Consider the following 23023-nt stretch of genomic DNA (forward strand, 5'->3'; position numbering starts at 1 on the left):
CCACCACCCTCTACTTCCTCCGGCAGCCCTTGGCCGCATCCCCCATCATGTCCCAGTACTCTCCGAACTCCAGCTTGGCCTCGTTAGGGTCTCCCATGCACTCGATCTTCTCTTCCAGGGGTCCCACGCACTGCAGAGAGAACATCGGGGTGATGGCGCCGTCCCACCAGCAGCCAGGGCCCCCCCAGCTCCTCCTGCCCAGCCCCACCTTGCCCAGGTGCGGCAGCTTCTGCACCACCAGCTCCTGCATCTCGTTGGGGGTCAGGTACTCCTTCTGCCCCTTCACGGCGTAGCAGTGGAACTGGCTGATGACGGTCTCGATGGCCCGTTCCACGTCCGTCAGCTCCTGGCAGTCCTGCGGGGGGGACAGAGGGTGAGCACGGGGTGGGACAGCTCCCCAGAGGGGTGGGACAGCTCCCCAGAGGGGTGGGACAGGTCCCCGGAAGGGTGGGACATCCCGCGGGGGGCCACGACAAGCCCAGAGCGAGTGGGATGCAAACATTTCATCCCTGCTCAACCACGGGATAAACCTCCCTGTCAGCACCAGGCCCGTCTGTGCGGATGTGAGGCACCTCCCCGTCCAGCTGTGAGCCCCCCTCCAGCTGTGAGCCCCCCTCCAGCTGTGAGCCCCCCCTGCCCGCAGTCCCCACACGGATCCCGCTCTGCTCCACGCAGATGTGAGACCATCCAGATGTTGCTCCCCCACATCCAGCTGTTGCGGACTGTTGACAACCCCTCCAGCTGCCACCGCCTGTCCCCCCCGAGCTGTCACCCCCCCAGACGCGCTGTCCCCGCCCGGGGCCCGCCAGGCTCAGCCACCGCGGCGTCTCTCGCCACCCCCGGCGCGGGCCCGTCCCGACTGGTTCTTCCTCTCCTCCGCACAAGCGGCGGTGGCAGCGTGACTCAGTGCCCGCCGTGCCGCCGGCCTGGGGCTCCGGGCAGCCCCTCTCCCACCCCGCAGACCCCGTTCCCGGCGGGGCGGGGGGCGCAGAACAGCGCGACCCCCGCTCCCGGTCGCTCCCGGTCGCTCCCGGTCACTGCCGGCCGCTCGTGCGGCTCCGTTCAAGGGAAACGCCGGTGATTCACTCAAATCTGCGGCTTCCCCGTGAAACCACAGCCGGTGATGCCCACTGGGCAACCCGCACAGCCTCAGCCCGGCGCCCCAAATCCTGCACAGGTGCCAAGGGCAGCGAGTGGGCACCTCCCGGTTGGGAGCCGAGGAGAACCGGAGCTTTGCTGCCGCCGGGCATCCTTGGACCGGCTGCGAGGAGCGCGGGCGGCTCCCGAAGGTCAATCCGCGGGAGCCCCGAACTTTTCAAGGAGCTCCCAAATCCCAGAGCAGCCCCCGGCTCCCGCGGCGGCTCTGAGTCACGCCGTGCCCGGGGCTCCGGGGCCGTGCGGGGTCACCCCCGCCCCGCCGGGGGTCCCGGTGCCGCGGTGTCCCCGCCGGACCTTGCGCTTCTTGCGGCAGTTGCACTGGCCCATCCTGCTGCTCGCGGCTCCTCGGGGGTCTCTCCGGGGGTCTCTCCGGGGGTCTCTGCTGTGTCGCGGGGTCCGGGGCAGCTGGCGGGGGAAGGAAGCCAAGCTCAGCTCTCGGCTCGGGGGGAGCTTCCCCTCCTCCGGCGCCCGGACTCCTCCTCATCCCCGAGCGGAGGGCGAGGAAGGAGCCCCGGGATGCGGCGCTGGAGCTGCCGGGACACGTCCCCGGCGTCGTCGCAAGTCGTGGCAGAGCCGAGCGTGGGAGCGGAGGGGCCCGGGGCGCAGACCCCCGTGCCGTGGGGCGGCCGGGCCACTTACCTGCAGCACGGGCTGTCCCAGGTGTGCGCGGGCTGCGGCGGGCCGGGGTTTTATACCGGGGAGGTGTGAGTGGGAGCTCCGTGGTGCAAGGCGTCTCATTTGGGAGCCTGGCCGGGCGCCAGCGTGGGGCCGGGAAACGCCTCCTTCCCGGCCACACCGACGGTTCCCCATCCGAGCGGGCCCGGCACGGCCCCGGCGCCGCGTGGGAACGGCACCGGGCCCGGCCGCTCGCCCAGAGAGGGATTCCACCAGCCCCAGCAGCGCCGGGATTCGGGGGCTGAACGCTGGGAATGTTCCCCAGCCGGGATGTGCCCCCTGAGCCACCCAAGACCCTGCAGAGGACGGGCATCGATGCCATGGAGCTGGTGGCCACCGCGGCCAGTGTGGCATCGCTGCCGGGGATCTCCCGAGCCCCACCCCGGCCACAGCCACAGCTCTGCCCCCCACGCACCCCCCAGAGCGGCAGGAAGGTGTTTGTGGGGCGCAGGGTGGCACCCCAAAAGCCAGACCAGCGCTAGGGCAATTTGGGGATGGCTCCATCCATCAGGGCGCGCCCGGAGCCGCAGAGTGACCCCAAGGCTGGGCCGGTCCCAGCGTGGCCACCACGGGGAGGGAGGAAATGGGGGCTCAAATCAGGAGCCCCCCAGCAAGAACAGCAGGATGCTCAGGCTCAGGGAAACCTCTTTATTTGAGTCTCCGCAGCGGCGCCGTCACTTCTTGCCCGCTTTGTCCCTGCGCATGGCCTTGGCCAGCTCCCCGATCAGCCGCCAGTACTCCCCAAATCTCAGCTCCTCGTCGTTGTTCACGTCCAGCTCGCTCATCTTCTCCTCCAGGGAGGGCACGTCCTGCGGGGAGCACCCGGGAGGGCGGCTCGGCCCCTTGCCAGCCCCCAGAGACCGGGACGGGCATGAGGGGAGCAGGGGCTGCCAACCCCGGGAACCGGGAGCATCCCCACGGTTCAGGGAGACCCCAGGGTACCGGGAGCATCCCCACAGTTCAGGGGGACCCCCGGGGGACTGGGAGCATCCCCACGGTTCAGGGGCACCCCCGGGGGACCGGGAGCATCCCCACAGTTCAGGGAGACCCCAGGGTACCGGGAGCATCCCCACGGTTCAGGGAGACCCCAGGGTACCGGGAGCATCCCCACGGTTCAGGAGGACCCCCGGGGACCCCGCGGTGCTGCTGCTGCCCGCCTCACCTTCATCAGGTTGGGCAGCTGGAGCCGCACCAGCTCCTTGAACTCGCCGGCCGTCAGCGTCCCCTTCTTGCCCTCCTTGGCGGCGAAGGTGACAAACACGGTGACGATGCGCTCGATGGCCGCCTCCAGCTCGGTCAGCTCGCTCGGCTCGCTCGGCTCGGGCGCCTCCGCCGCTGCCATGGCACCGGACACGCCACCAGCCCGGGGCTGCAGGGACAGGAGCCCAGAGGGGGTCAGAGGCAGACGGGGACCCTCGCCCCCTCCCCAGCCCAGCGAAGGCCCAGCTCAGCCCCGCAGGGCTCAGGAGGGTCCCGGGGCTTGTGCAGGACCACGGCGAGGGGCAGCGGGTCCCGGTGGGGACGGCGCTGCCGCCCGGCCCCGAAGCGGTGACACGGGGAGGGGACAGGGGGACATCACGGGTCCCCAGCGCCGCCGCTGCGGGCGGAGCTGCGGGGAGCGATGCCCCACTTACCCCTGGCTGCGGGCAGGTCGCGGCCCCCGGGAGGTTTCGAGGGCTTCGGGAGCTTTGGGGAGCTTTCGGGAGGTTTTATAGCCGCGCCGCAGGAGGGGACAGCGCAGCCTTTGTCCCCCCCGCGCCGGTGTTGGGTTTCCTGATGCGGCCGGACGGACGCGCAGTCACCGCCCGGGCGCCGCCGTCCGTCGGTCCGTCCGTCCCTCCGTCCGCTGCTCCCTCCCCGCCCGGGCACAGGACCAAACTGGGCCTGAACTCGCCGCGGCCTCGGCGGAGCCGCCCGGGGACCTCCGGTGGGGACAGGACGGGACCGCGGGCAGAGAATCCCCGGGGGATGGAGCATCACCGGGACCGTGCACAGAAACATTCCCAAAATCATTCTCGGGATGGTTTTGGATGGAAAAGACCTCCGAGATGATGGAACCCAAACTTTGAGCCCCGTTCCGGGGGTGCAGGGCAGGTGTCACCCCCCAGGTGCCTCCCTGCAGGGCTGGGGACGAGGAGGTGACCCCAGAGCCCCGGTGACATTCCGGTGACATCCCTGTCACATCCCGGCAGTGTCACCGAGCCAGGGCCCGGCTCGGCCCGCACCGAGTGAGAGTTGTGACTCAGCCACCCGCTGACATCATCCCTATTAATAGTGGGCTCTGTAAAAATTAATTAATCCAAATTAATTAGGGGGTTGGAACGGCCCGAGCGCTCCCCTTTAATGCGTGGGTATTTATAACATGGCAGCCCCGGCACGGGGAGACCGAGCGGGCACCCCCATTCCCACAGGGACCCCAAACTGCACCCCGCACCCCGAGGGGACCCCGGACACAGCCTCAGGACTGTCCCCAATGTCCCCAACCTCACCCACGGGTGTGACAAACGGCAAGGCTGCAGCCCCCCAGGGCAACACGCAGGAATTTGGGGTCCCAAAGCCCCCGCGGTGTTTTGGGGACTGAGGGCAGGGGGGTCCTCAGCACAATGTCACCGTCACCAGCTGAGCCCTGAGACACTGGCAGGGACGGGGTGGCCCTGTCCCCACCCCAGAGCTGTCACACCAGCTCACGGGGCAGGAATTGGCTTCCTGCAGCCCCATCCGGCCCCGGGATGACGGAGGGGACGGGGCTGGGACGGTCACCGAGCCCCACGTCAGGACACCGGGGTGGCCTCTTGGGAAAGCGCCGGGTGAGTCAGGCCCGGCAGGGACCGGGAGCGGGGACAGCTTCGGGGTGAATCACCGGCCCCGGAGCCAGGCGGGCCCGTGACTCCCCGGCCATGGAATTCGGGGAGCCGCCGTGGGGTGAGGAAGGGGCAGATGTCCCACGAGAGGAGGGGAAGGGACCTCCAGGTGTTTTAGCACCCTGGGATCCCCGTCGGGATTGTCCCCACGGGTACGGGGTGGTGACCCGGCCTCGGGGAACCTGGCATGGCCAGGAGGGGACCATGAGGGACCGAGACTGGGACCATGGAGGGACTGGGACCATGGAGGGACTGGGGCCATCTAGGGACAGGGATGGTGGCCATATAGGGACAGGGACCATGTAGGGACTTGGGCCATATAGGGACAGGGGTGGGACCATATAGGGACTCAGGCCATATAGGACCACAGGAGCCTGTGTGACAGGGTGACCACTGACCAGGGTGACCACTTGCAGGGGGTCAGTGTCCGCTTCCACATCCTGGTCCTGGGGTTCTCCACAACCTGTCTGGGCTGGGGACCCCAACTAGGGATGGCCACCACGGTGACCAGCCCGGCAGTGGCCCCTGCTGGCCCCATCGGGGCTCGCTGGAGGGGACCAGCAGGTGCCCAGAGCCACCGCGGTGTCCCCAGCCCGGCCACTTCAGCTCCTCCCTCTCCAAACCCCGGGGATGGAAAAGGCTCTTCCAGAGCCCCGGCGATGGGATGGGGAGACAAGATCGGCCCAGCCCGGCAGCGGGAACTGGAGCAACTGGTTTAGCTGGGTCAAAGTGGAGCAGGGGAGTCGCAGCAGCTGGAACCTGTTCCAAGCTGTGTGTAAAGCTCCTGGCATGTCCCTCGCTGCTCCCGCTTCGGGAAGAGCTGCTGGGAATCTGCCAGCCGTGCTGGGCGTGCTGCGGGCTCCGGGACCCCCCGGGACCCCCCAGAGCTGGGGTTCACCCCGAGGCACCGCTGTCCCAAAGGGTTTGGGGGGCTGGGAGTGCACCTCGGACGCTCCAGCCGTGCCAGTGCTGGCGTTGTCCCCTCTGTCCCCGCCTGGCAGGGAGTGGGGTCGGGGTTATTTTTGGGCAATGCCCGTCCCTGTCACGAGCCCGGTGACGTTCCCGGGCTTTCCCGGAATCCTGTGATCCGCTCGGGGGACAGGGACACGGCCAGTGAGTGCCACGGGGCCCCTCCCAGTGCCCCCGTGCCCGGGGGTCTCGGGGTCCAGCCCCTCCCGGAGCCCCCCCACCCCAGGAACGGAGCCGGGTCCCGCTGGGGAGCAGCTCCTGAGCTGCCCTTTGGGATCCCCGCTCCCACCTGGGACTCGCAGCTCCACCTGGGACCCCTCCTCTGTTTGGGGACCCCCGCATCCATCCAGAACCCCCCACCCCGCCCCAGTTTCCCCATTCCCAGGGCAGTGGGGAGGGGGGTTGGCCCCACGGGACCAGCGGTTTTGGGGTCCCCCGGCAGGGCCCATGCTCACCGCGGGGACAGGAAGGGCGGGAGGGAGGTGGGAGCAGAGGCTGCAGGATGTAATTAACCCCAAATTAGGGCTGGAACCCGGCTGAGGAGCCCGGCACCACCCGGCCCTTGGGAAAATGCTGCTCCTGTTTGAGGGGGTCCCAGATCCTGCGGCAGGGGGGGGTCCCAGAGAGGGGGGTGAGGAATTTGGGGGCTGAGGAACTTGGGGGATCAGGAATTTAGGGGATCAGAAATTTCAGGGATGAGGAATTCAGGGGATTAGGAATTTGGGAGATTAGAAATTTGGGGGATGAGGAATTTGGGGGATGAAGCTTTTGGGGGATGAGGAATTTGGGGGATAAGGAATCTGAGGGATGAGGAATCTGGGGGAGGAAGAACTTGGGCGCTGAGGAATTCAGGGGATCAGGAATTCTGAGGCTGAGGAATTCGGGGGATCAGGAATTCGGGGACTGAGGAATTCGGGGGCTGATCTCCCCGGGGATGCTGGAGCCGGGCAGGCTGCGGGGTCCAGCCCGCGCGGATCCGGGGCCGTAACGGGATCCTCGGCATTATCAGCATCCCCCGGGCCAGCTCGGGGTCCGGTTTCTTGGCCGAGGCGTTGCTGGAGCAACGTCGGGCTGGGGATTGTGGGGCCTTTTCAGCCGGACAAGAGCCCTTTGAGAGCGCGGGGGGCCCCGCGGAGTCACCCGATAGCCCCCGCGGCTCCCCCCGGGCCCCGCTGGCTCCGGTGGCCGGGCCGAGGACACCGGATCCCTTTATCAGCGCCGGGAGCGGGGCTGGCCGCCGATCCGGCCCCGGGGATGCGGCCCCGCTCCCGGCGCTGACAGATGGGGGATGCCCGCGGTGCCACCGCGGGGTCACGGCGTGGCCGCCGCCGTCACCTGGGGGTCCCCTGGGGCTGCCCCCAGCGAGGGACCCCGGCGTCCATCCCAATCCAGCCAGTATCCCAAATTTTTCCGCATCCCGGCGCATCCGGGGGGTGGCAAAGGGCGCCCGAGGGTGGCACGGGGACCCCTCTGAAGCGATGCTGTCCCCCCGGCCGTGCCCGCGGGCTCTGGGGGTGCTGCCCGGGGCCACGGCGGGGGTTGTGCCCCCCACGCCCGGCCCCCGCGGGGCTGGCCGGCGGTGCCAGCCGGGCTGTCCAGCCCCGGTATCGGATCCTCCCGGAGGGAGGGGGCTTGGAGCTTATTTAACGTGCCCGGCCCGGCCGGGCGGGCGCACTCGGAGCACGGGGAGCTCAGGTGAGCACAGGTGCCTCTGTCACCCCCCAAATCTCCCCTCAGAACCCCCCGCCCAGCCCCTGGGAACCCTCCCAGATCCTGGGAACCCCCCAGCCCCTGGGAACCCCCCAGATCCTGGGAACCCCCAGCCCCTGGGAACCCCCCAGACCCCCCAGTCCTGCCCGGCAGGACCACGGCCGGGGGTGGGTGACGTTTTGGGGGTGGCACCAGGACAGGGGGGCTGGTGGGTGACGTGCTGGGGGTCCCGCAGCCGCAGCCATGGGATCGCAGCTGGAAGGGGCCATGGAGACCCTGATCAATGTCTTCCACCACTACTCGGGCAAGGAGGGGGACAAGTACAAGCTGAGCAAGAAGGAGCTCAAGGAGCTGCTGCAGAGCGAGCTGGGATGTTTCCTGGAGGTAACTGGGACCAGTCTGGGGCCTGGGGGGGTCTCCTTTTCCCCCATCCCCCGGGGGAACAGCGTCTGCCCAGCCCCAGGGCTCACCCTGTGCCTCCCCCAGACCCAGAAGGACGCGGGGGCGGTGGAGAAGATCATGCAGGACCTGGATGAGAACGGCGACGGGGAGGTGGATTTCCAGGAGTTCGTGGTCCTGGTGGCCGCCCTGACCGTGGCCTGCAACACCTTCTTCTGGGAGAACGCCTGACGCCGCTCCTGCCGCAGCAGGACGTGGGCTCCCAAAATCCAGAGCCCCCCCGCCACCCCCCAGCTCGCCCCCTCTCCTCCCCAGCATTCCCAGGGGATCCCGCAGGGATCCAGTTCCACAATAAAGGCTCCGACCCGGCCCGAGGTGTGGTCAGCTCCTTCCTTCATTCCCGCTCGGGATTCCTGCCCCGTCCCCCTGCGAGTGCCCCCAGGGAATATCCCGCCCTGGGTCACGGCGAAAGCCACCCTGGCTCACCCCAAGGGCCTGGAGACAGCCCTGGGATCCCCCCTGGGATCCACCCTGGGATCATCCAGAGACCTACCCTGGGATCAACCCCGGGATCACCCTGGGATCCACCCCAGAATCACCCTGGTTTCACCCTGGGATCCCCTCCGGGATCACCCTGGGATCCACCCTGGGATCATCCAGGTATTCACTTCAGGATCCACCCCAGAATCACCCTGGGATCCAGCCCAGGATCCACCCCAGAATCACCCTGGGATCCAGCCCAGGATCCACCCCAGAATCACCCTGGGATCACCCTGGTTTCACCCTGGGATCCCCTCCGGGATCACCCTGGGATCCACCCCAGGATCACCCTGAGATCACCCTGGGATCCACCCCGACCTCCTGGGGCAGGGTGACCCCGGGGCGGGCGATCCCGGTCGGTGTCGGGGTGTGGGACACGGTAGCCCCGGGACCGGGGACAGGCCGGGACCGGCTGCAGGTGGCTCCGGAGGCGCCGGCACCGCACCCGCGGCACCGGAGGAACCGGTTGGGATCTGCCAGCCCACCGGGACGGGGGCCAAGGCCCCCGGCAGGACCGGCAGCGCCATCGTCCGCCCGCCATCCCGCCTCGGGCTGGGACGGATCGGGAAAGGGGATGGGAAAAACGCCCATCGCTTGTTTTTAAAACGTTAAAAGTTTAATAGTGATAAAATGGTTATAAAAATAGCAATGTAATTAGAGTGATAAAATTTGAACAATTGAGATGAGGATAATAAAAACAAAGAATTACGGACGGTCCGGGTGCCTTTTCTGGGCAAAATAAACCCGAAAAAGGACCCAGTTGACAGAGGATTAACCCTTAAAAACAACAGCCTGTTGCATATTCACACACCTCATACATGATGCATGAATTCCATTCAAACACAGGATTCTGTCTGGTCAGAGTCAGCTTCTTCCTCTGAATCCTCTTCAGGGCTGAGCGAGGCGGGGAAAAGTTCATTTTCTGATGATAAGGGAGCAATAAATTCTCTTTCTCTGACAGATTTAGGTGTCCTGTGGCTGCTGTCTGGTGCGAGTCCTTTTTGGTTCCGTGGCGGTTCCATGACGGTTCCATGATGATTCCATGACAGTCTCATGATGGTTCCATGACAGTTCCATGACAATTCATGACAATTCCATGGCAATTCAATGACGGTTCCATGACACTTCCATGACACTTCCGTTGCACTTCCATGACACTTCCATGACAATTCCATGACGCTTCCATGACACTTCCATGACAATTCCATTACACTTCCATGACACTTCCATGACAATTCCATGACGATTCCATGACGCTTCCATGACAATTCCATTATGCTTCCATGACAATTCCATGACGATTCCATGACGCTTCCATGACACTTCCATGACAATTCCATTATGCTTCCATGACAATTCCATGACGATTCCATGACGCTTCCATGACGACACCGCTCTCTATGACGTCAGCAGGACTCCGCCCCGATTCCCGCCAGAACGTTCCCGCCTCCCCCTCCGCCCCGCCCCTTTCCCCGCCCCCTCCGCCGCTGCACCAACCAGCGCCCACCGCGGGGGGGGCTCGCGCAGCGGGGGGCGTGGCCAGGAGCGCGGCCGCCATTTCGGCGGGGGCGGGAGCGGCGCCGGCGCCATTTTGTCGCGGGCGGCTGAGGGAGAAGTGGCGGCGGCGGCGGCGGGAGCGGGCGGAGCTCAGCGCCAGCCCCGGCCCCGTGCCGGCCCCACACCGGCCCCGCACTCACCCGCCCGCCCGCCGGAGCTACCGGAGACCTGGCTACCGTGTGCTTCGGTGAGTGAGCGGCCCGGCTGTGCGGGGGCGGAACGCCGGGGGGGAGCTCCTGAGGGCCCGAGGGTCCCCTCATGGCCCCCTCATGGTCCCCTCATGGCCCGGGGACCCCTCAGGGGTCGCGGCTTTTCCCCCTCACCGGGCTCCGGAGCCGGGCCTGAGGGGGGCGGAGCTGTTTGGGTTTTTTTCCCCTCAGGGAGAAAAACGCTTTTAAAACCACTTCAATTTGGAAAAGCTGCTCTATATTAAAATAAAATTATTTAGAATAATTTATAAAGGGAATAAGGCTTTCTGTTGTCTCCGTTTCTGGGTGTAAATCCTCTCAATAAAGCGGTTTTTTGAGGGTATTAGAGAGTGAGCGCATCCCGGCCGCCATCCACCCGTTAAATTTGCTGCTAATTATAAGTTAAATTAATAAATCGATCTGCAGAGCTCGGGGGTTGGAACCCAGCGTGTTTCTGTAGCATCCAGCATTGGAGGGGATTTAAATCCCTGCCCTGAGGGAGGTGGAACCTCGATTTTTTTAAAGGATACGATACTTTTGTAGCATCATCTTGGATTTTTATTCCCAGTTTTATTCCTTGTGCCCTTAAAATTGGGGTTTGCACCTTGGTCATGCTAAGAACATGGGAAATGTGGAGGTGTCACTGTGCTAAAGGCATTTGGGAGTTATTTACAGCTGGATTTTTCTGTTATTACTCAAAAAACCGATAAGGTACTCACTGTAAAAAGATAAGTTTTTACTAGAGGTAAATTAAAATAACACCCATATTTATTAAACCTGGTAAAGGGCTAGAAAACAGTAAAAATACATAAATACAACACATATAACTTGCCTCAGTCTTAGTTCTCTCCACAGAGAACAGAGTTTTTAAATGCTTAATGTTATATTAATTTGATGTCTTGGGTTCTGGTTTGTGTCTTTGCTCTGAAGATGGTGTTTGGTTTCCATCTTGCTGCTGGATTTTTATTTTATTCCTCCTAATATTGCTGAAGCGTTCATTGTAAAAAGATGCTTGTAAAAAATGTCAAAATTGTAAAAAGATGATTGTAAAAAATGTCAAAATTGTAAAAAGATGATTGTAAAAAATGTCAAAATTGTAAAAAAATTTTGGTAAGGGAGAAATAAAGGAACCCCCTAATTATTAAAACCGGGAGAGGACTAAAAAAACATTAAAAATCCCAGAATCAGAACTGAAAAATGCTGACAGAGGGCTAAAAATCACTGAAAAGAAATGAATATATTACACGTAACCTGCATTAATCTTGATTTCCTCCACCCAAGGAGGCAGAACAGAAGGGATTTTTAGTATTTGGTGGTATAAATGTGTGCTAAATGTCTGAATTTTCCCTTTTGGGGCCTGTTTTGCAGATTCTCTGAAGATGGCTGCACAGTCAGCACCGAAGGTCGTGCTAAAGAGCACCACCAAGATGTCTCTGAACGAGCGGTGAGGAATCCAACGGCACCTTCAGCTCCTAAGAAATCACATATAGATTTTTATTTTTTTTATTTTTTTTTTTTTTCTTAATTCTCACTATCCAAAATCCAAAACCCACCGTGGTTTCCGCCCTCTTTTAACCTCGTCCGGCGAGCGGGTGCCTCCACACCCCGCCTTACCCTCCGACCCCTGCGGCCCGCAAGGTTAAAAGGGCCAAAAATTCCGGAGGGATCTCTCCAAATTAGTGTTGATTCGCCTCCTAAATGCGGTGGGATGTGTTGTAAGAGCAGAGACCAACCTCACACCCTCCCTGTCTCTCCCACATGTTTTGACATTGGTATTTTGGCTCTGCTGCCGCGCCCGAGGGTCCCACCCGCCCGGGTGGGCTCTGTAAGAGGCCGGCGGCGGCCCCGGAACCGGCCCGAAGGCCCTTCTGGGCCTTGTAAGAGGCAACAGCTTTGGCTTCACCTCCATCTCTCTCTGTCCTCGAGCTCCTCCCTCGCGTCATTCCGCTGGGTTTTTCCACGTGTGGCTCCTCTGTGACGACTAACGGGTGTCCCGCTCTCCCGCTGAGCGCTCTGGGGTTCAACGCGCCAGGATGGGGCAGCTGAGCTCAGGGACGCTTCGCTGGCTCCTTCGCTCGCTCTCAGCTCAAACTCCTCGTTTTCAGGGGTTGGGTTTTGCTCCCCAGCTCCCAGGAAGCCTCTGGGGTGCTGCTGAGGAGCTTTATTTACCGCCTCGCTGCGGGTTTGCTCCTCGATGGAGAAGTTAAAGCACCACGTAAATTCCCAAGTGGCCTCGTTTCAGGAGAGCAGCTGGGTGGCCTTCAGGAGATGCTCTGGGTGGTGGAATTTTGTACAATCATGGAACTGCTGAGGTTGGAAAAAGGCTTTAAGATGATCCCTTCCAACCTGGTGCTGGAGGACGCCAAGCACGGCGTCTTCCCTTCCTACCTCCTGGCCTGGAATTTTGACGCTTTTCCCAGATTTTTTTGGGGGTTGATTTGGCTTTTGCTGTCCTGTTTCTCCCCCCCTGTCACCACCATCCCCGCTTCCTGCTGGTTGTCACCCCTTCTGCCATCTCTAAACCCACTAACCTCCGGCTTTCTCATTCCCACTGAAAACTTCCACCTCATTCCTGCCTCTCCGAGGGATCTGTAATCCCATAAAAGCGCCACTCTTTGCATAAAGGTTCATGGGAGCTGGAGCCCCACTCGAGCACCGTGAAATGCCGATAATTGTGTGTTTTAAGCTTTAATTAAACCCCGTTTTATTCGACCTTGAAGCTTCACTAACATGCTGAAGAACAAACAGCCGATGCCGGTGAATATCCGGGCCACCATGCAGCAGCAGCAGCTGGCCAGCGCTCGAAACAGACGGCTGGCCCAGCAGATGGAGAACAGACCGTCTGTGCAGGCCGCTCTGAAGCTCAAACAGGTGAGGGGAAAGAGCATTTGGGCCTTGCAGGATGTGGAAAAAACGGCTCCGGAAAGAGAAAGAGGCCGCAGAAGGGAAGGGGATGGAGGAGGGTGAGTGTGGGGAGCTGCTGGAGGAAAGGAGGCTCAGGGGGGACCTTCTGGTTCTCCGCATTTCTCTCACAGGAGGGTTGGGTTGGACGCTTCAGGAATATTTTCCCGGGAAGGGTGGTCAAGCTTTGGCAGGGGCTGCCCGGGGAATTTTGGAGTTGCCGTCCCTGGAGGTGTCCAAGGAAAGCCTGGATGTGGCACCTGGGCTGGGCACGAGGTGGGGATTGCACTCAGTGGTCTGGGAGGTCTTTTCCAACCTGGAGACTTCTGGAATTCTGTATAAAAGGTGTTGGAGAGTGTCCAGAGGAGAGACACGAGGATGGAGAAGGGTCTGGAGGGGCCATGTGAGGAGTGGCTGAGGGCACTTGGAGTGTGCAGCTGAGCAGAGGAGACTCTGGAGTCTGCAGCTCCAATCTCTGCTCCCTGGGATAGGGACAGGATCCTGGGAATGGCTGGAGCCAGGGGGTTTAGGATGGATTTTAGGGAAGGGCTCTTCCCCCAGAGAGTGCTGGGCACTGCCCAGGCTCCCCAGGGAACGGGATGAAGCTGTGCCAGGGGAGGTTCAGGATGGATTTTGTGAAAGGTTCTTCCCCCAGAGGATGCTGGCCACTGCCCAGGCTCCCCAGGGAGTGGACATTCCCAAGGCTGCCAGAGCTCCAGGAGCTGTTCCCAGGGATGCCCAGGGTGGGATTTTGAGGTGTCTGTGCAGGGTGATCCTGATGGATCCCTCCCAACTCAGAGCATTCCATGATGCTAAAAATGGGATACCTGGGAAGGGACTGGCAGAAATTTCCACCTTTTCCCTCAGATCAGTAACGCGCTGTCGTTCCCTGCTTGTCGCCGGGGGTGTCGGCTGCTGGCTGTTGATGTCTCCTCTCTATTTTTCCAGAGAAAAGGCTCATCCCGGGCTCCGGGAGCTGCTTCACCTCACAGTCCCATGGCAGCGGCAGCCCCTAAAACCCCACCCTCCCTCGGCAGCCCTGCCGTGCTGGTTTTTCCCTGCGGAGCAGCAGCTCCCGTGCCGACAGGCACAACCCCTCCGTTTCCAGCACTGTGTCCCTCCCTGTCGTGTCCCCAAACCCCAGATCGCTGCATGACTCCTGTCCCCTCCCGAATCTTCTCTTCCAGAAGAGCTTGAAGCAACGCCTCGGCAAGAGCAACATCCAGGCGCGGCTGGGCCGGCCGGCGGGGACGCTGGCCCGCGGAGCCCTGGGCGGCCGGGGGCTGGCCCTGGGCCAGCGGGGGGATGCCCCGGGGGGCCCTGCGGGGCCGCGGCGCCCGGGCCATGCTCCGAGGAGGGGTGGCGCTGCGAGGTCAGTCCCCTGCCGTCCCCTCTCGTCCCCTCGCACGCCGTTCCTCGGGCTGAAATCCCGCTTTTCTGGCTTCTCCGCTGAAGGTCAAGGCCTGCTGCGCGGCGGGAGAGGGATTGCCCCGCGGATGGGCCTGCGGAGGGGCGGCATCAGGGGCCGCGGCGGCCCGGGAAGAGGCGGCCTGGGCCGGGGCGCCATGGGCCGGGGAGGCATCGGCGGCAGAGGTGAGTGCCCTGGGAATGACGGTAATAATCCTGCTGGGATCCTTCTGTCCTGGCTGAGGCTGGGGCGTGCAACCTGCAGCTCCAAGAATTCCCAAGGCTGGAATTCAAACCTTTTACCCAAGACTTGGTTGTTTTAAAACTGAACCTCAACAGGGGTGGGAGGAGAAACCCAGGAGCCATATTGGCGTTAGGCTGGCATTGAGGAATTCTCAGGACGCTCCTAAGAGTCCCCACGAGTCACACTCTGAGCATCCACAGGGGATCCCCAGGGGGCTGAGTGGGGTGGGAAATCCCGGGATGCAGGCAGTGACCGTTCCCTGTCCCCGGCAGGGCGCGGCATGGCCGGGCGCGGCCGGGGCGGCTTCGGCGGGCGCGGCAGAGGCCGGGGCCGCGGCAGAGGCTCGGCGCGCCCCGCGCTCACCAAGGAGCAGCTGGACAACCAGCTGGACGCCTACATGTCCAAGACCAAGGGACACCTGGACGCCGAGCTGGACGCGTACATGGCACAGACGGATCCCGAGGCCACCGACTGAGGGGCCGGGACTGCCGGGGGGGGGCTCGTTCCGTCGGGAGCCGCGCTGGGAATCCCCGATGGGAAATTCAGACTTAGTGTGTTCTTCGATGTTTTGATACTCTCTGTTGTATTAAACTTTTTTTGGATTGTTCTTTGCCGGGGATTTTTTTTTTTTTGGTGGTTATTCCCTGAGGAAACGTGGATGGGATGGATGTGCCGTGGAGAATCTGCTGCTGGTGGCACCAGGGATGCGCCCGTGGCTTGGGGACCAGGTCTTTGTGTGCCTCTGGAGCTCCATGGTTGGATTTTGGGATGGATTTGTTGGATTTTGGGATCAGCCCTTGTACATTTTGGGATGGCCACATTCCCAGCAGGAGTTCAGCTGGTTTGAAGCCAAATCCAGCCTTCCCAGCAGGACAGCCTGACTTTGGCTGTTGCTCTCCTCCCAGATCCTTTTTGTTCTGCACCAAAAATCCCCGTGGGCTTGGGGCAGGTGGGAAACTTCCCTGTTTTGGTGGATTTTGGGGGGTAGAAGTTTGAGTTCTTTTGGCGCCGTGTTTCTGTGTGGTTCAAGCGTTTGTTTAAAGAAACGAGAGGCAGGGACAGAAAATTCAGCCAGGACAGTGAAGTGGAAATGCCTCTTTTCCAGAACAGGCTCCAAAACTCATCATTTTTCAAAGAAAAAAAAGATGAATTTTCAAAACTAAAGGGTCTGTGCTTCCCTCCCGGTGCGGCGTTCCCGGGGGATCCCCGGGGCCGGGACCCGCGGCGTTCCCGGTGGGAGCAGGATCGAGACCCGCGGCGTTCCCGGTGGGGATAGCCGGGGCCGGGACCCGCGGCGTTCCCGGTGGGAGCAGGATCGGGACCCGCGGCGTTCCCGGGGGACAGCCGGGGCCGGGACCCGCGGCGTTCCCGGTGGGGACAGCCGGGGCCGGGACCCGCGGCGTTCCCGGGGGGGACAGCCGGGGCCGGGACCCGCGGCGTTCCCGGTGGGGACAGCCGGGGCCGGGACCCGCGGCATTCCCGGTGGGAGCAGGATCGGGACCCGCGGCGTTCCCGGTGGGGATAGCCGGGGCCGGGACCCGCGGCGTTCCCGGGGGGGACAGCCGGGGCCGGGACCCGCGGCGTTCCCGGTGGGGATAGCCGGGGCCGGGACCCGCGGCGTTCCCGGTGGGAGCGGGGCCCGGCGGCGCCGGGGGCGGGGCCCGTCTGGGGGCTCGCGCCGTGAAAGCGCGGCCGCGATTGGCTGGCGGGCCGAGGCCCGGCTGTCACGGGCGCTGCCATTGGCTGCGGCGCGGCGGCGCCTCACGCGCTCCGGCCGCTCCTTTTGTTATTGTGGGGACGGAGTTGGGAAAGGGCCGAGGGAGCGGGAACGGGACCGGGGAGAGGCCCGGCAGGAGGAGGAGAGGGCTCAGAGGAGGAGGACAGGGCTGGGAGGAGGAGGAGAGGGCTCAGAGAAGGCGAGGGAGGCTGAGGGAAAGGGCTGACAGGCGGAGGAGGAAGGGACTGAGGGAAAGGACTGAGGGTGGGAGAAAAGGGCAGGGGGCTCAGGGCAGGGGAGGGGGCTCAGGGCAAGGCAGGGGGCCGAGGGGAAGGAAGGGGCTGAAGGAAGGGGCTGAGGGCAGGGCAGGAGGCTGAGGGCAGGGCAGGGGGCTGAGGGAAGGGCAGGGGGCTCAGGGCAGGGCAGGGCAGGGGGCTCAGGGCAGGGCAGGGAGCTGCAGGCACGGCAGCACCGCCGTGAGCCGGAGGAGATGCGGCGGGAGCCGGGCCGCGAGTGACGGCAGCCGGGGCCGGTGGAGGTGAGTGGAGCCCGAGCCATCCTCGGTCCCCTGGGGGTCCCTGCCGTGTCCCCTCCTCGAAGCCTGTCACCCCTCAGAACCCCTGTGCCGTCCCTGTCACCTTCCCGTGGCCCGTGGTGTCCCAGGAGCATCCCTTTGGGATTTTTGGGACAGGGATCAGCCGGGGGTTCTCCTGGCAGGGCGATGCAGGAGAGGACGCGGCTGGGGCTGGCCTCACTGAGCCCAGCTTGCCCCAAACCGGGGCTGAGCTCTGCAGAGGGACGGGGATTGCTCCGACCCTTCCAGGCTTCCCTGGAGCAGCCTTGGGATACAGACCCCGGAGCTGGGGGGGAACAGGACCCCAGGTCCCCTCTTCCACTGCTTTTAGCTCCGAAACATGAGGCAGAGGATGGGCAGGGGTCCCGGCAGGGAGCAGGGATGAGATCCCCAGGATGAACCCCAGAGCCTGGCGGGGGGCTGAGGGTCGCACCCCCACCACGGGGAGCCCCATGGGGTCCCTCAGCATCCCTGGAAGTGTCCCCATACCGAGACAGCATCCTGGAGGAGCCGGGCACGGGGGGACACGCGGGGAGTGCTGGCAGGACACGCAAGCTCCCTCGCAGTCCCAGATAAGGAGCAGAGAGCAGCGGTTTGTTGTGTCTGCCGCCATCCCAAGGATTTTCCAAGGCTCTGGAGCGCTGCAGCCATGCTCTGGCGTGAGCAGGGTCTGGCAGCGAGGCAGGAAAGGGAGAAGCCGGGGAGAGAGACAGAGGGGTTAAGGAGCGGCGCCAGGCTGGGCTCTGTTTAGTCTGGCCTCGGCGGCGGCTGCGGGAGCGCTCTGGCCCCGTGGCACCGGGCACGGACACAGCCCTTCTTCGTGCCAGGCTGGGGACACCGCTGTCCCATGTCCCCGAGCCTGGTGCCACCATCCAGCTCTGGCTCTGCTGCTATGGGGGGCTGGGTTCTGTCACCTCACCCCCTCCCCAGCTTCCCCAAACTCTGGCACTCGGGTCGCGCCATCATCCAGGCACCACAGAACCCAAGCTTTGGGTGACAGATGGCTTTGTCACCTGGAGAGTGCCACCTTCCCGGTGCCCCACGCACGTCCCTGGTGCCAGCATCTCGGTGTCCCCTGCAGCAGGGTGACACGCAGGGACACGCCGTGCCTTGCAGGGCCGCAGCGCCATGTCCCTGGGCAGCGACAGCGGCCCCGGCATCGTGCACAGCCTGCTGTGCCACCGGCAGGGAGGGGACAGCGAGGCCTTCGCCCGCCGCGCCATCCAGAGCCTGCTCAGGAAGCTGAAGGAGAAGAGGGACGAGCTGGACGCGCTGGTGGCCGCTGTCACCTCCGGCGGGGCCCAGCCCGGCCAGTGTGTCACCGTGCAGCGCACCCTGGACGGGCGGCTCCAGGTACCCCGGGACACCGGGATGGGGGGGGACACAGGTAAACCCCCCCGAGTTAGGGGGTCCTGGGTTTTGGGGTGCCCCCTCCGCACGCTGCGGGAGCGGCTGGCTCCCCTGCCCGCATCCCCCTCCCCTCCTGCGCGGTGAGTCAGTGTCTGGGCCGGGGGGGATCGGGGAGGGGGGGTTTGTTATGTCTGGAGCCGCGAGGCGAGGGGGGACCCCCGGCCTGGCGCCAGCCCCGCGCTGGGGGGGCTGGGGGGATCCCCCTGTGGGAGCTGGTGGGGGTCCCGGTGTCACCCTGAGGGGGGTATCAGTGTTGTCACCCTGGGGCGATCCCGCTGTTGTCACCCTGGGGGTGATCTCGGCGTTGTCACCCTGGGGAGGGGACACAGCCCCTCACTGCCCCTTTGTGTCCCCCCCATCCCCGCAGGTGGCCGGCAGGAAGGGCTTCCCCCACGTCATCTACGCCCGCCTGTGGCGCTGGCCCGACCTGCACAAGAACGAGCTGAAACCCGTCAAATTCTGCCAATTCGCCTTCGACCTCAAGTGCGACAGCGTTTGTGTCAACCCCTACCACTACGAGCGCGTGGGGACCCCCGGCAGCGGTGAGCCGGGACCCCCACACAGGGGGATCGCCAAGGGGGGGTCACCAGCACCCCTAATCCGCCCCCACCTCTCCCGCAGGTCTGAGCATCCAGAGCACAGGTGAGACCCCGGCCCGGGGCCGGCGGGGAGCCCCCCCGGAGGCAGCCCAGCCCCCCGCAGCGGGTCCCCGTGCCCCCCATGGTCTCCGGTGTGTGTCCCCCGCCCTCCCCAGTGCCGCGCCCGGTGAAGGAGGAGTTTGTCCATGACTGTGTGCAGATGGAGCTGCCGGCCCGTCGGGACCCGGGGGCCGAGCCCCCCGCCCGGCCCCACCGAGCGCTGCCCCCCCCGCGGCCCCCTGAGCCCCCCCGTGTGCCCCGGACCTACCCTGCGCTCCCCATGGCGCCCCAAGGTGAGACCCCCCCCCACCCTGCGAGGCTTTGGGGGCATCACCCTGAGCCCCCCACCCCAATGACCCCCTGTTCCCATATTCCCCCACAGCGACCCCCCAGGACCCCCTGCTCCACCCCGAGGGCCCCCCAGCACAGCCGTCCCCGCAGAACGGGTACCCCAAACCACCCCAGCACAGTGAGTATGGGGGTACCCCAATGCCCCCCGACCCCCTCGGGGGGACCCTCCTTATATCCCCCCTGTGTCCCCCTGCAGGTTCACCGCTGAGCTGGAGCAGTGCCACCATCTACACCCCGAGTTTGGGGGGGTCGCAGCCCCCCCCAGCACAACATCCCGGCAGCCAGAGCCACCCGCAGCCCCCCCAGCACCACCCCAACCACTGCTGTAGGTTTGGGGGGCACTGGGCGAGGGCTGGGGGGGGTCTTCAGCGTGCTGACCCCCTCTCTACCCCTCGCAGGGCCCCCCGTGCTGCAGCCCCCCGTGTCCACCCACCCCGGTGAGTGCCCCCCACCCTCCTTAGCACCCACGGGTGCAGTGCCCCCCCCTAAAATCCACGTGCCCCCCGTGGCAGGGCCGGAGTTCTGGTGCTCCATCGCCTACTTCGAGCAGGACGTGCAGGTGGGGGAGATCTTCAAGGTGCCCTCGAGCTGCCCCTCCGTGGTGGTGGACGGCTACGTGGACCCCTCGGGGGGCAATCGCTTCTGCCTGGGGCAGCTCTCCAACGTGCAGCGCTGCGCCGCCAGCGAGAGGGCACGGTGGGTCGGGGGGCACGGGGGGCACAGGGGGGCATGGCAGTTCAGGGGGGCATGGTGGGTCAGGGGGCTGAGGGTCTGGGGGCTCCCTGCTGAGGGTGGGCAGGTGAACAGGGGGCTGAGCAGGTGGAGGGGGGCCTGGAGGGTCTGGGGGCTCTGTGCTGAGGGTGGGCAGGTGAACAGGGGGCTGGGCACGTGGAGAGGGGTCTGGGGGCTCCATGCTGGGGCTGGGCAGGTGAACAGGGGTCTGGGGGCTCCGTGCTGAGGGTGGGCAGGTGAACAGGGGTCTGGGGGCTCCGTGCTGGGGCTGGGCAGGTGGAAAGGGGTCTGGGGGCTCTGTGCTGGGGCTGGGCAGGTGAACAGGGGTCTGGGGGCTCCGTGCTGAGGCTGGGCAGGTGGAAAGGGGTCTGGGGGCTCCATGCTGGGGCTGGGCAGGTGAACAGGGGTCTGGGGGCTCTGTGCTGGGGCTGGGCAGGTGAACAGGGGTCTGGGGGCTCCATGCTGGGGCTGGGCAGGTGAACAGGGGTCTGGGGGCTCTGTGCTGGGGCTGGGCAGGTGAACAGGGGTCTGGGGGCTCCGTGCTGAGGCTGGGCAGGTGAACAGGGGTCTGGGGGCTCTGTGCTGAGGCTCTCGGGCAGGCTGCACATCGGCAAGGGCGTGCAGCTGGAGCGCCGAGGAGAGGGCGACGTGTGGATGCGCTGCCGCAGCGAGCACGCCGTGTTCGTGCAGAGCTTCTACCTGGACAGGGAGGCGGGCAGAGCCCCCGGCGACGCCGTGCACAAGGTGTACCCCGGAGCACACATCAAGGTCCCCGGGGGTCCCCAGCAGGGTCGGGGGGGGGGTCTGCACCCGGATTTTTGGGCGTTCTGGGCAGCGGATGGACCCCAGGGATGGAGGGACCCCCACGGGCGCGCTGAAGGGGAACCCCCCACCCCAAATCCGCCCTGCTCAGGGGTCTCCCCCCCCGTGTCCACCCCTCCAGGTGTTTGACCTGCGCCAGTGCCACCGGCAGATGCAGCAGCAGGCGGCCACTGCCCAGGCTGCGGCCACCGCCCAGGCCGCTGCTGTGGCCGGCAGCATCCCCGGGCCGGGCTCGGTGGGCGGCATCGCCCCGGCCATCGGTGAGTGACCGCAGCGGCGACACGACCCCCGTGATGCCCCCCCCGTCATCCGCGAGGCGGTGGCACCCCCGTGCTGAGCGTGTCACCCCGCCCAGGGCTGTCGGTGGCCGCGGGGCTCGGCGTGGACGACCTGCGGCGCCTGTGCCTCGTTAGGCTGAGCTTCGTTAAGGGCTGGGGGCCCGACTACCCCCGGGCCAGCATCACCTGCACGCCCTGCTGGATCGAGGTGCACCTGCACCGGGCCCTGCAGCTGCTCGACCACGTCCTGCACGCCCTGCCCGACGCCCACGCCTGACTCCTGCAAGGAGCCAAAAGAAAAGAGGAAAAAAAAGGCAAAAAATGAAGTGAAATGACCAAAAATGTGTTGGTCTAACAGTTATTTAATGGATTGGGTCACGGCTTGTGGCCTGTGTGTCGTGCGGCCCTCGGTGCTGATTCCACCTCCTGCTTTAACTTTTGTATGAAAATAAACAAAAAAAAAAAAATTTAAAAAGCCAAATCAGCAAGGTGAAAGGACCAACACCATGTTTTAACCATTATTTAATGGACGAGGTTGGTATCTGTGTCCTGTGGCGGACGCTCAGCAGTGCAGTTGTGCCGCCAGATGCGCCTCCAGATGCATTTCCAGATGTGCGTCCAGCTGTGCCCTTGCGCCGTCCCTTGGGACTACATTTCCCACCAGCCCCCGCGGCGCGCACCGGACGCGGCCTCTCCCCCTCCCCGCGGACTCGGTTTCCCGGCAGCCCCCGCGGCGCCCGTGGGCCAAGATGGCGGCGGGGAGCGGCCCCGGGGCGCGGGAGCTCTTTGCTGAGGGGCTGCTGCAGTTCCTGCGGCCCGCCGTGCGACAGCTCGACCGCCACGTCCACAGCGTCAGGTCCGGGCACGGAGAGCGGCCGCGGAGAGCGGCCGGCAGCGGGGCGGGACGGGCCGGGAGCGGAGCGGGCCGGGCTGCAAGGCTGAGGGGCAGGTAGAGCCGGGGAGGGCAGCTCTGTGGGGATGAAGGGCCTTGTGGGTACCTGAATGCCATTTCTGGGATGAAGGGCTTTAGGGGTACGTGAGGGCGAGTTTTAGGGCTGAAGGGCTTTGGGGGTACGTGAGGTGGGCAGTTCTTGGGGTTGGTGGCTGGGGGGTGCTGGGCATTCAGGTCCCATACCTGTTGGGGGGGGATAGAGTTGGATTTGGGGTGTGGATCCAGGGTTTTACCTGTCCCCCTTGCACAGGGAGAGCCAGGTGGAGCTGCGGGAGCACATCGACAGCCTGGCCACAGGTGAGCCAAAGCCGGGGGGTCACCCCTGTCCCCCTCAGCGTGAGGGCACAGGGGGCTCACCCGAACCCCTCCCCAGAGCTTTGCCGCATCAACGAGGACCAGAAAGTGGCGCTGGACCTCGACCCCTACGTGAAGAAGCTGCTGAACGCCCGGCGCCGCGTGGTGCTGGTCAACAACATCCTGCAGAACGCCCAGGTGAGGGGGGACAGGGGGGCTGGGGGTCCCAGAGCCCCCCCAGGTGCTGACAGGTGACTTTTGTTGTGTGCAGGAGCGGCTGCGGAGGCTGAACCACAGCGTGGCCAAGGAGACGGTGAGGAGGAGGGCCATGCTGGAGGCCGGGGGCTACCAGGGCAAGTGAGCAGCCAGGAGAGCAGGTGACCAGCCAGGGGAGCAGCAATCCCTGTTTATCCCAGCTCAGGAATTGAGGGGATGTCCCCCATCACCTGCAGCTGAGGGACCCGGGACGCTCCGAGCCGTGTTCCCGGATTTGTGGGCGCTGGAATAAAAGTGACTGAGAGTCCGTGATGTTCCCACGTCCCTGAGAGGCCTTGGGGACAACAGAGGTGCTGCCAGGGGGGTCTGGGCACCTCCAGGTTGATTTTGGAACACCCCCAGGTGGAATTTGGGAGGCCAAGGTGGGGTT

At 64.5% G+C, this 23023-nt stretch overlaps 6 protein-coding genes across 8 annotated transcripts; 4 read left to right on the top strand and 2 right to left on the bottom strand.

The window, feature by feature from the left end:
• Nucleotides 1–2347, bottom strand: S100A14 (S100 calcium binding protein A14). Of its 2 annotated transcripts, XM_038161935.1 has the most exons (4): nucleotides 1798–2347; nucleotides 1453–1563; nucleotides 209–355; nucleotides 1–130 (listed from the first exon to the last, which is right to left on the bottom strand). In XM_038161935.1, the coding sequence occupies exons 1-4, from the start codon at nucleotides 2335–2337 to the stop codon at nucleotides 11–13; spliced, it is 918 nt and encodes a 305-aa protein (XP_038017863.1). In that variant the 5' UTR covers nucleotides 2338–2347; the 3' UTR covers nucleotides 1–10. The 2 variants fall into 2 exon arrangements, with proteins under 2 accessions (XP_038017863.1, XP_038017864.1); XM_038161936.1 differs by lacking the exon at nucleotides 1798–2347 and having other exon boundaries at nucleotides 1453–1775.
• A 119-nt stretch (nucleotides 2348–2466) lies between these two features.
• S100A13 (S100 calcium binding protein A13) lies at nucleotides 2467–3668 on the bottom strand. The gene is made up of 3 exons (XM_038161937.1): nucleotides 3468–3668; nucleotides 2996–3202; nucleotides 2467–2642 (listed from the first exon to the last, which is right to left on the bottom strand). Exons 2-3 carry the CDS (start codon nucleotides 3173–3175, stop codon nucleotides 2508–2510), a joined length of 315 nt encoding a protein of 104 aa, XP_038017865.1. The 5' UTR covers nucleotides 3176–3202; nucleotides 3468–3668; the 3' UTR covers nucleotides 2467–2507.
• Nucleotides 3669–5709: 2041 nt separating this feature from the next.
• Nucleotides 5710–8146, top strand: LOC119711559 (protein S100-A1-like). Of its 2 annotated transcripts, none has more exons than XM_038161926.1 (3): nucleotides 5710–5807; nucleotides 7609–7757; nucleotides 7860–8146. In XM_038161926.1, the coding sequence occupies exons 2-3, from the start codon at nucleotides 7617–7619 to the stop codon at nucleotides 8001–8003; spliced, it is 285 nt and encodes a 94-aa protein (XP_038017854.1). In that variant the 5' UTR covers nucleotides 5710–5807; nucleotides 7609–7616; the 3' UTR covers nucleotides 8004–8146. The 2 variants fall into 2 exon arrangements, with proteins under 2 accessions (XP_038017854.1, XP_038017853.1); XM_038161925.1 differs by lacking the exon at nucleotides 5710–5807 and adding an exon at nucleotides 7140–7358.
• A 1736-nt stretch (nucleotides 8147–9882) lies between these two features.
• Nucleotides 9883–15220, top strand: LOC119711531 (chromatin target of PRMT1). The gene is given in 7 exon segments (XM_038161878.1): nucleotides 9883–10056; nucleotides 11426–11501; nucleotides 12778–12928; nucleotides 14146–14259; nucleotides 14261–14330; nucleotides 14414–14551; nucleotides 14882–15220. Coding segments are annotated over 6 exon segments (741 nt in total). The 5' UTR covers nucleotides 9883–10056; nucleotides 11426–11436; the 3' UTR covers nucleotides 15085–15220.
• Nucleotides 15221–16741: 1521 nt separating this feature from the next.
• LOC119711529 (mothers against decapentaplegic homolog 4-like) lies at nucleotides 16742–21473 on the top strand. The gene is made up of 12 exons (XM_038161875.1): nucleotides 16742–16864; nucleotides 18017–18253; nucleotides 18678–18852; nucleotides 18932–18952; nucleotides 19065–19241; nucleotides 19331–19417; nucleotides 19496–19624; nucleotides 19698–19736; nucleotides 19812–19995; nucleotides 20631–20799; nucleotides 20975–21113; nucleotides 21209–21473. The coding sequence occupies exons 2-12, from the start codon at nucleotides 18029–18031 to the stop codon at nucleotides 21406–21408; spliced, it is 1545 nt and encodes a 514-aa protein (XP_038017803.1). The 5' UTR covers nucleotides 16742–16864; nucleotides 18017–18028; the 3' UTR covers nucleotides 21409–21473.
• A 157-nt stretch (nucleotides 21474–21630) lies between these two features.
• On the top strand, nucleotides 21631–22900 carry SNAPIN (SNAP associated protein). The gene is made up of 4 exons (XM_038161883.1): nucleotides 21631–21987; nucleotides 22334–22380; nucleotides 22457–22575; nucleotides 22649–22900. Exons 1-4 carry the CDS (start codon nucleotides 21881–21883, stop codon nucleotides 22736–22738), a joined length of 363 nt encoding a protein of 120 aa, XP_038017811.1. The 5' UTR covers nucleotides 21631–21880; the 3' UTR covers nucleotides 22739–22900.
• Nucleotides 22901–23023: the final 123 nt, after the last annotated feature.

The sequence above is a fragment of the Motacilla alba genome, chromosome 25 (genome assembly GCF_015832195.1).
Source record: "Motacilla alba alba isolate MOTALB_02 chromosome 25, Motacilla_alba_V1.0_pri, whole genome shotgun sequence".
In the NCBI taxonomy this organism is placed as follows: Eukaryota; Metazoa; Chordata; class Aves; order Passeriformes; family Motacillidae; genus Motacilla; species Motacilla alba.

Bases quoted from the DNA above. Each gene is read 5' to 3' on its own strand.
- S100A13 (XM_038161937.1), bottom strand. From the start codon at position 3,175: ATGGCAGCGGCGGAGGCGCCCGAGCCGAGCGAGCCGAGCGAGCTGACC. The intron at 2,643-2,995 runs GTGAGGCGGGCA...TGCTCCCCGCAG, and splicing joins AGCTGCCCAACCTGATGAAG to GACGTGCCCTCCCTGGAGGA.
- LOC119711529 (XM_038161875.1), top strand. From the start codon at position 18,029: ATGTCCCTGGGCAGCGACAGCGGCCCCGGCATCGTGCACAGCCTGCTG. The intron at 19,625-19,697 runs GTAGGTTTGGGG...TACCCCTCGCAG, and splicing joins GCACCACCCCAACCACTGCT to GGCCCCCCGTGCTGCAGCCC. The intron at 19,737-19,811 runs GTGAGTGCCCCC...CCCCCGTGGCAG, and splicing joins CCCCGTGTCCACCCACCCCG to GGCCGGAGTTCTGGTGCTCC.
- SNAPIN (XM_038161883.1), top strand. From the start codon at position 21,881: ATGGCGGCGGGGAGCGGCCCCGGGGCGCGGGAGCTCTTTGCTGAGGGG. The intron at 22,381-22,456 runs GTGAGCCAAAGC...ACCCCTCCCCAG, and splicing joins CATCGACAGCCTGGCCACAG to AGCTTTGCCGCATCAACGAG. The intron at 22,576-22,648 runs GTGAGGGGGGAC...TGTTGTGTGCAG, and splicing joins ACATCCTGCAGAACGCCCAG to GAGCGGCTGCGGAGGCTGAA.
- LOC119711559 (XM_038161925.1), top strand. From the start codon at position 7,142: ATGCTGTCCCCCCGGCCGTGCCCGCGGGCTCTGGGGGTGCTGCCCGGG. The intron at 7,359-7,608 runs GTGAGCACAGGT...GGGGTCCCGCAG, and splicing joins TCGGAGCACGGGGAGCTCAG to CCGCAGCCATGGGATCGCAG. The intron at 7,758-7,859 runs GTAACTGGGACC...TGCCTCCCCCAG, and splicing joins AGCTGGGATGTTTCCTGGAG to ACCCAGAAGGACGCGGGGGC.
- S100A14 (XM_038161935.1), bottom strand. From the start codon at position 2,337: ATGGAGCCATCCCCAAATTGCCCTAGCGCTGGTCTGGCTTTTGGGGTG. The intron at 1,564-1,797 runs GTAAGTGGCCCG...TTCCCCCGCCAG, and splicing joins TGGGACAGCCCGTGCTGCAG to CTGCCCCGGACCCCGCGACA. The intron at 356-1,452 runs GTCCGGCGGGGA...TCCCCCCCGCAG, and splicing joins ACTGCCGCAAGAAGCGCAAG to GACTGCCAGGAGCTGACGGA.